At 41.6% G+C, this 9,729-nt stretch overlaps 1 protein-coding gene across 1 annotated transcript; it reads right to left on the bottom strand.

Annotated features, from left to right (window-relative positions):
• Positions 1-640: 640 nt before the first annotated feature.
• Positions 641-6,013, bottom strand: tmem72 (transmembrane protein 72). The gene is made up of 5 exons (XM_023410633.2): positions 5,716-6,013; positions 3,072-3,138; positions 1,999-2,070; positions 1,616-1,755; positions 641-1,442 (listed from the first exon to the last, which is right to left on the bottom strand). The coding sequence occupies exons 1-5, from the start codon at positions 5,789-5,791 to the stop codon at positions 1,003-1,005; spliced, it is 795 nt and encodes a 264-aa protein (XP_023266401.1). The 5' UTR covers positions 5,792-6,013; the 3' UTR covers positions 641-1,002.
• Positions 6,014-9,729: the final 3,716 nt, after the last annotated feature.

Raw genomic sequence — 9,729 nt, 5'->3', positions numbered from 1 at the left:
ACAAAAGAGGATGGTCTGTATGGAGGATTGTATCCTGTGTAGCATGATGGGAAAAAAGAAAAACAATTGAAACAATAACTGGCTTTTCATGCTCACCTTTGTGTCATGAATATGCTCATTTCAAGGTGATTTATAGAGTGTAAGTCTGATTCACGGACCCTATTAACATCATCAACGCACAGCATATGACATATTATTAATTATTATTATTACTATTATTTTTATTTCTAAATTATTTTTGGTGTGCTGGCACATTGGATGTGTTTTGGTGAAGGCCTGTTTTGGCGCTCTGGTGGGTGATCTGATGTTTCTCTCATCACCATAATAACGCCTGCGCTCCTCCCAGAGCTCCGTCTCCATGGTCACCACGCGCACATGACAAACACACAATGAGGAGACTTGAATGTGACTACAGCACATTGCACCTGCACAAGCTCTCAATGCCTGCTGCTCTCACTCACTTTCGCACATACTTTTCTCTGACGCTGAATGGATGAAACAGCTGATCTAATTTACCACCTCATGAATAATGTATGCTGCAGTAACTGGATTGGATTGCGCGACGTTAATGTCTGCTCTTCAATCCGTGCTGGCTCTGCAAAACCAGGCTATCAGATTAAAAGCCACCCACGTGCGCATGTAGGTACAAATGGTTTAATTTCTTTGAATTTGTACATTTGATACAGTTGTTAAAAATACTTCATAGTTTATTTTCAATAATACATTTTCATAGTGTACAAATAGATCTTTTTGAAGTAAAAATATATAAATCAATAGAACATTTAATAAAAAAAATTATCAGAAAAATCTTGATATTTTAGTTAGAAAATGCTTAAAAGTGTTATTTTGGTGGGTCAGACATTTTATATTGGTATTTTCAGCTAAATGAAAGACAGCCACAGCGCAGCACCAGCTGCTTGCACACAGTCAGTATGACTAAATTACCCATGCTCTCCATCATGTGATATCAGTAAGCAGCTCAGTCTGAGCGCAGAGGGACGTTCAGTCAGTAATCATAGGTGCAGTGTCTGAGGTGGTGTCTGGCTCTGGCTCACAGAAGCCGTCCATCTCCTCCATCTCTCCCTCCACAGGCTCCTCCCTATCTCTGAGGCTGATCAGCCTCCTCTCTTTCCTCCCCCTCCTCCCCCTGTCTGTGTCTTTAGCTGCTGCTGTCTGCTCCAGCTCCAGCATGGCCTGGACGCTCTCTCCTCTCTCTCCCTGGCTGAGGCAGCGGTCTCTGGCTGCGAGAACCAGTCCCCCTCCTCGCCTTCCTGTCATCATGTGGAAGAATGAGACGTTGCTCTCCGAGCCTGCTCTCTCCATCACGCAGACAGTGGTCGGGCCTTGATTGCCGTAGCTCTCCTGTGGCCTTTTGGGAGACGTGGCCTTTGTCTTCTTGCTGAGTATGAAGTAGAAAAAGGCTGTCACCAGAAGCATTGTCCCTGGAATCAGAAAACATATTTCTTTTTCTACACAGGTGTAAATAATACAGTGAACAACATGTTAAAAGGTTTGCTATTCGAAAGAACAAATATGAGCCTAACAGTACAGTAAACAGTGCTCCAGTTATTTAGTTAATTAATTATTAGTTTTGTACCTGCTGGTGCCAATTTACCTGGGATAATTGCATGCCACACCAACACAGGGTGCAAGAAGCAGACCACTGACATGATGGAGTAATAGAGGAACTTGTGGAAGCCCCCAGTATGAGCCATCTTCCCCCACAACACGAACAGCTGCCAGTCTGGAGGACAGCTATCGAGATAAAGGGGGAGAAGATGAGGAAGGAGACAAGCACACATGCTGATATCTTCCTGTCAGGAGTCATGACTGACAAAATCCATGTTTAAATTTAGCTTCCTATACCTGCTTTGCACTGACAAACTACATAGTAGGTTAAAAATGACCTAAGAGAATTTTACCGTGTGTGGTTTTCCCTCTGTTTATTTAGTATCAATGCAAAAACACAGATGTTGCAGTCGAGTGTTGTTTACTCACGGCAGACACATAGACAGGAGAGCATGCAGGAAATAGGCCAGCTCAAACATCATGATGGCAAGAGATGACACCCTGGGAGGAGAGTTTAGAGCCAGATGAAACTGTCAAAGTCTCAGTGATAAAATCAGCAAACTGCCTCTAAACTATGTAAACTAGGTCTAAAAATGCCCGTTTCTTTGTATCTTATCTAGATGTTGGTGCATGAGGAATGCATTGCTAAATTGTTTTGACAAATTGGCAAAATGTGGTTAGGACTTCAAGTGGCCTGTGACAAACACAAAGAGAAATTGCCTTCATATGGTGCAAAAGACTCTGCATTTATGATTCTTTTTGTGTGTGTTTGTGTGTGTGTGTGTGTGTGTGAGTGTGTGTCTGTGTTGCTTTGTTTTTCTATAATCGTGGGGTCCAAAACCCAGGAGCTCAGCATACTTGTGGGATGTGACAGTTTGTGGGGACTAAAGTGCTGGATCCCACCAGTCTAAACAAGACTTGGTTTTAAAATTAGAGTTAGAATAAGGTCAGGGTTTGGCTTAGGCATTAAATTGTGATAGTTAAAGTTACGGTTAGTGGCTTGAAAATGCATTATGTCAATCCTAGGTCCCCACAAATGTAGTAAGGCAATGATGTGTGTGTGTGTGTGTGTGTGTGTATGTGTGTGTGTAGGACAACAGCGTTCATCTGCATTTGTGTGTACTGACAGAATAAACAATCGAGCATTTCTGGGCTCCTCTGGGAGATGTTTTCCTTTGGCTCTGTGGGAGTTTAGTTCTGAGCCCTAGATATAATTAGAAGTAGCACTGAAGGACTGGCCTCCACTCTGCCCTCTCCACCTTGCTTCATCCCTCTGACTCCTTCCCAACATCTCCTTGCAAGTGTGTATATATACTGTATGAGCGATTATGAAGGAGGGTACAGTGTTGTGTTTTCTAAAAGCCCTCAGTCTGCATGTTCCCTGTATGTAACTCAGTAATGCGCCCACTTTAGTCTCAAGTAGGCCAGAGTCAGGAGTGCTTTGCTAGGTTTAAATTTGTACATTATATTTATGAGGTAGACAACAAAACACATGCACTTACATTAAGTAGATGCCGAGGCTGTTGAATTCCCCCTGTTGCAGGGTCTCTACTCCCACAGCGCACAACACTGGAAAGGAAACAGGTAGATCATTTCCTTTTTTTCCCCTGAGTTACTGGTGAGCAGACTCTGTCCACCAGATGTCAGACTTAGCTCGTGATTTTCTCCTTATTGCCCGAGTTGCAGTTGTCTCAAACCTATGTGAATACTGTTGACATTTCCCCTGTGATGCAACTTTGTGTCGTGCTGCTTTTACTGTTTTTTTTGCCATATTTATCTTATATATCTTTGTCATATTGCTGTGATGTTTAGGGCAGTTGTGAGAAACTAATTTAAGTCCTGGCTGAAAACCACTTGTTCCCTCATCGAGCAGTAAACATTGACTTGAGCTGACCTAAAGTGGCCCAACTTGAAGTCATGCTTTACGTTCCAGGGCATAGTATTGAACTGATGATGTGCCTTATATAAATATAAAACACTTTATTTTGGTTATTGCTGTAATTGTTTCCATTTTGGTCACAAAATTTTTGCTAATAGCTTACTCATGCTTGCAATTATGATATCACTGCCAGCAGGCTAGGTAATTTCATTTGAGTGGACACTTAACACATCACAGAGTTTCTGCCAGTGAACTAAAGATGTCAAAATGTGTTAATAACCGCTCCTCCTGTCTGACATCCTGGGCTTATGAGTGACAAATGATACAGAACAGTATTTCATCTATTCTTCTATTTATAATCACTATATGTCAACAAAAGTACATGCTTTCTGTAAAAAAGGGATGCTCGACTGCAGCTGGAAGTTTCCAATTTATTGCTCTTTTTAAGCAAGATCAGCTTCTATAGCTTCCTTTAACCTTTGACCTTACCACTGTGGGAGAAGCTAAGAGGGATTTCCCTTAAGGCATAAATTAATTGATTTAATTGAATTTAGATACTTCCACTACTCCCACATTGCTAATATTTTAAAGATAAAGTATGATATTGTAGGAAATATGCGTATGTGTTTTCTTGCTGAGAGTGAGATGGAAAGTTTGATACCACTCCAATGTCTGTGCGGTAAATGTAAAACTACTGCCAGCAGCCAGTTAGCTTAGCTTAGCATAAAGATTGGAAACATTTGCAAACAGCCAGCCTGACTCTTTCCAAAAGTATCAAAATCTGCCTACCAGCACCTCTAAAGCTCACTAATTGACGTTACAGCTTGACCTTGTGGTTTTACTTGGGGTTATGTGCTGGACTGTTTCTTGGCCAGGCACGGTATAACTTCCTGGCTTGGCAGGTAGGCTAGCCACCTTTGGGCAAATCCAAAGCTCACTGTTTCCCACTGTCTCCAGTCTTTAAGCTAAGCTAACAAAGCCCATTTATATTTAACATCCAGATATGAGCATTCTATCAATCCTCTCATCGAACTCTCAGCAAGAAACCCCTAAATGTCTAACTATTCCTGACAGTGCTGACAGAAAAACACATTTAACACATGGAATGATCTAAAATCTGATGACAACAAAGCCTCAAAAACTACAAAGAAAAGCCTGTTTTAATAACCAATCTTTTTCCTATGAGGTATAAAAGAAGTAAGCATGGTTAAGTGGTGATCGCCACCAAACACATGGAAGCAATTTCTCTGGCTTGCTTACCAGAAATTCAGAGATAGAATCAGCACCGGAGGGAAATCAAGGGAATGCAGCTAAATGGTTTCTGGTAGTTTATAGAGTGTGAGAGGAATTAACGCTGCATACACACCAGCTGGAAATTAACATATATGTGCTCCCTGCGTGTATGTCTGTCTATAGAACACACACAGAGAGGCAGACAGGCCAACACAGACATGCAGACATGCAAACACACAGGCAGACTAGACATAGGCACACGCAGACATGCCATAAACGTACACACACACACACACATATAGAATAATGCTGGGAAAACCCATGTAGGTGTGAATGTTTAACAGCTTGTGATCATGTAAGCCCTGTAACCCAGCTTGATGCAGAGACTTGGTTTTGGTGCGATGTGAGGCACATGTCTCTCAGTGAATGTTCAGTGTCTGCAGCTGTTTGAATTTAAGTGAGGGGGGGGGGGGGGGGGGGGGGGCTCCCCAGCAACCAGAGAGCCATTTCCCCCATGACGATTTAATGTGGCTAAGAGAGCTCCATGCAATCTGTCCCAGTGTGCCTCGGGAAAACAGAGGAGTGGGGGGGGGCAAGGTTATGTATGATCAAGTATGTTTTTATAGCGCCGTATCTCTGCCAAGAGATGGTTTGGCCTTCTTGGAGGTCAAGAATACAGTTAGCCAACATCCTCATCTGACCCTCTAACATCTCAGGTTTATGAAATCCTTAAAAAAACCCAGCTGGATAACCCCCCCCCTGCAGGAGAGCTTAAAATGGTCTTGCACTACTAATATTACTACTACTGCTACTACTATTACTGATAACATGTTATGTTTTATTGTAAGTCTTTATTTATATTTTCACAACAAGTTCTGACTGACCAGACGAATATAGTCGAAAGAGGATCTATTGTGCATCTGCAAGTCTATCCAAAGAACTAAATCATGTCCAAACTGAAACGATAAGTGATACACATGACTCTAAATCTAATGTTGCTATAATTCTTTTGTTTGTTTCAATGTAGATTTTACCTGTTGCTGTGGAAACACCGAGGATCCTGCAGGCGCACTCCACTACAATCCACCATACACTCTCTGAGTTCCCCATGGCCTCAAATACTTATTCTTCCCTTGTCAAGGTTTAAAAATGTAACACTTCACACTTTTCTAACACTATCTGAGATAGTTGGTGACCTAGGAGTTACTAAAGTAACATTCTAGACACATAGTTGAGCGTCAGCTAGATGGATGGTTGTTGGTAAAAAAGCCAAAGTCAAGTAATCCATAGGAAGTGCCATGATGTGGAGCCTCTTAAACTGGTCCAGTTTACTTCAGAAAAGTTTGTGACTCAGTGCCCCTGTTGCTCCAATAACTGCTAATCAGCCTCACATACACACACACATACAAACACACACACACACACACACACACACACACACAATAACAACGCCACTTTCAGCTGCTTTAGCATTCCACCGCGTACGTCAAGGTGAAACTGCTCAGCTCAGGGTCAGTTTTGTACCGTATCATATTTGTCATTACAGCTGGTTAAAAATTATCCGTGAAGAATTAATATAAAACTAACTCATACACACATACTACAGGTGTACATGCATATTTACACACATATCTAGAATTAGTAGTAATTTGTATGCACCCTTGAACTGGAACTGAGATCATTGCTTCCCAACCAAAGTCCCCTTTTTGTTGTCCTCTTCCAACACCAACAACTTTCTCTTGTTTTCCTCTGTGTAATTTCACCTTGTTGTGTGGTTTTCGGTGTAATCAAACCATCAGAAAAACTTTATTTTTTCAAAGTCATAGTCATAAATGCAGCTTCCATTTTGGCATCCATTTATTAGAAGACTGTTTCAGTCAGAGTGAGCGGTGACATAACAGGCTGCAGCTCACGTCACTGAACAAAAAGCAATGTTTTCACGCTTAGAAATCTGATAAACAAAAAGTGTGAAGTTTATTTTTATGTATCTTGTGAATAGTATAACAAGGCTATGGATATGGAATCAAATGCCACAAGAACACACAGACTCTTTGACACACTTACACATGCATAAATGCAAGCCCACATAATCGGTTGACGCAGGTTTGGCTGGTGTGTAATCTTGTTCAGGCTCAGCAGAGGCTAACTGGAACGAGCAGTTAAGAGTCACAGTGTGCACACACACACACACACTGACTCCTGGTAGGGGCCAAAGTAAGCTACGTAAATCTCCTTAAATCTCTAACAAAGACACTTTTGTGTTTTTGTACTCATTACACTTGTTTCCGGCTTAACATGCAGGATATTTGTGGCATTTATGGTATAGAATGTAAGTGTGTATGAGAAGTGCTGCACAAACTACTAATACTGCATGTGTGAGGACAAATGACACTATATGTTTATAGGGATGGCACAGAGCTGTGTTTTTGCTAACTTGTAGTCTTGTTAATCAGGTGTTCTTAATAAAGCATCTAAAAGCTGTAACTATTGGCTTAACTTATTAAACACTCTTGATGCACAATCCTCTACAGTGATTTGTCTGTTCATCTGGCTCTTTCATTTATTTCCTTCTCGCAAAAAGAAGCACAGCATCCAGACACAAATTTACAGGTGCAGTTGTGATTGTTTATTTTTGATGGCTTATTAGCAATTTGATTGCTTAATCACTTATGTTGGATGGTTGTTTGATCTAAAGTGCTTTACAATGTGCCTCTCATTCACCCGTGCACCTAGACACTGGTCTGATCATCTACTGGGTTTTAGCATCTTGCTCACAGACACTTGGGACATATGAACAGGAGCAGACTGACCCACAAAACCAGATGCTTAATGGACAACTTGTGAGACACTGTTGCATGTACACATCCAGTCTATACTGTAACATGCCGTAAAAAAAAAAATTCTAGGAACAAACACAACTATTTGACCACCCACTGTACGTGATCTGATTGATAAAAGAGAAAGGAAGAATTCTTAATTAAATCACGTGCATGTTTAGACTGCAGTACATTATTGCACATGAACCAGACATAGATGAGCGAGGAATGTGTGTTGTGCATGTTAACTGAGCCTTACCACCATGGCCACATGCGGGCTGTGTGTTTATGTTTATTCGACATGCTTGACCCTCATGATGACATGAAAAACAGCATTATAAAAACATAATTTTATTGCAGTAAGTCTCTGCGTGTTGGGAGGGGATCATTGCTGACATGTGCTGTACATTGTGAGTTTTATGGCAATTGTCAGGGTATGCCAGAAGGTGGAGTAGTTTAAATAATTGTGACTGATTGCCTTCTAGAGGGACTGTAAATCTAATGTTACAGTATAAATACGGTCTCATGTTTTCATTTTGCTTTGTGCAGCTGTACACAGACATGTCCAGGTCTCCTCTCAACGCTCAGCTTCACACAGCTTGACCCCTTTGACCTCTCTCCCTCCTCCCAAACTTTCACTCGCCCACTCACACGTTCTCTCATCTCGCAATAATCCCTGCTTTACGCCTCCTCACCTTCCTCATCACGGCTTCACACCATTCACACACACACATACACCCCTCCTTTCGCTCTTCCGTACCCATGGGCATGGGACAAGAGATTAGCCATGCCTCTCCCTCTCTCTCGGCTGTCTCTCTCCCTTCCTGCCCATCCAGCCTCTCGTAGGCTGGCGTGGGTGTCTGGTGCCTGTCAGAACTAGTGAAACCAGCTCTAATTGTAATTACACTAGCAGTTTTTATTACCCTGCTACATTGTTTTGCTCAGGCAATTTCCTCATAATCACCTCCCACAGGCTGCTTTATCTAAGGGCTGAAGGAGGGCTGTAAAAGATCGCTGAATAATTTCAACAGAATACATTAATATTTCTTAAAATATAAAGATAAAAGCCTTACTGGATGCTTTGTGACTATGAGATCCCATGTGCAGTGCTTACCACCGGTGCCCTGCCATAGTAGAACTGAATGACTAAATTTACAAAGGCAGGGAGCCACCTAGTGGTTGAGATGTGTAGGTACATCACGGTCATAAAGTGACTTCAATCGTCATAGTCTAGCAGATTTATGAACCCCATGAGGTACTTACATGCTGATACTGACTAGTAACAAAGTGCCTTGTCTTTTTTTTCTTTTTTTTTTTTTTTTAGCTGTGTTCCCATTTATAACAATAGCAAAAGGTCAGGAGCATCTCCCAGAGAGATGGAGCACAGACATGGGAAGAAGCAGGAAAAATTTGTGGTTGTGAAATAGATATGAATCATTGAGAAAGTTTGCTGAAGACAGAGAGGATATGTAATGTCTGCCTGTTTATTGTCTAACAGTCAATGCAGATTATATTCATCGTTACGACATGGTGATGTGTTCAGAGCCCCCCACAATTTTTAAGGTAAAATTATAGTTAGTAGAGCACTGTATAAATCAGATGCAGGTTTACGTCATCAGATCACAATTCTGCAAAGCAAAAACCTGGTGCAGGACTTAAGCGTGTAGTCGAGCATTTTAAACTCACAATCTGATCACACAATTTGAGGTTGCAACAACAGTTTTTTGGCCGCTTGGGGCCAGCGGAAACACACAGTTAACACAACAATCTAAGATGATATGACTTATTTACACATCCAGCAGACATGGGGCAGCATCATCAGTTATTTGAAGTTGTGTTTGCGTCGACCTGGTTGAATGTAAGTCCAATATCCAATCACCTTTTAGCTCTCTTTTGGTCTCCACCATCTCCTAACAAAAACATTTGCCTCTTTAGCTGCTTAATGTTCACTAGGTAGTCGCTAACTTCGACTGTGTGCAGTTTGGTGCTGCGCATGTGGTGCACAGTCGGTTTATCAGAGCATTTTCATTGAAAACAGCAGTGATGAGAGCAGCAAGTCTGAACCAAAACAGTCAAGTTGCAGATCAGGAAACCGAAACAGTGAGCTGAAAGACACTAAAACGCTCTGTGGGGATGAGGGTGACTGAAGAGTCGTCTAATAACTCTCGGTCTCGGTTCATCACTAGAAGCGACCTCATTCACTTACATGTAGTCAAATGTAATATACATTTA

Source organism: Seriola lalandi, unplaced genomic scaffold (genome assembly GCF_002814215.2).
Source record: "Seriola lalandi dorsalis isolate HSWRI2012SDOR001 ecotype SW California unplaced genomic scaffold, Sedor1 jcf7180002054426, whole genome shotgun sequence".
Taxonomy (NCBI): Eukaryota; Metazoa; Chordata; class Actinopteri; order Carangiformes; family Carangidae; genus Seriola; species Seriola lalandi.
Note: the sequence above shows the minus strand (reverse complement) of the source record. Positions and strands in the feature narration are given on the sequence as shown.

Bases quoted from the DNA above. Each gene is read 5' to 3' on its own strand.
- tmem72 (XM_023410633.2), bottom strand. From the start codon at position 5,791: ATGGGGAACTCAGAGAGTGTATGGTGGATTGTAGTGGAGTGCGCCTGC. The intron at 2,071-3,071 runs GTAAGTGCATGT...CTCTCCTCCCAG, and splicing joins AGCCTCGGCATCTACTTAAT to GGTGTCATCTCTTGCCATCA. The intron at 1,756-1,998 runs GTGAGTAAACAA...TTATCTCGATAG, and splicing joins CTCCTGTCTATGTGTCTGCC to CTGTCCTCCAGACTGGCAGC.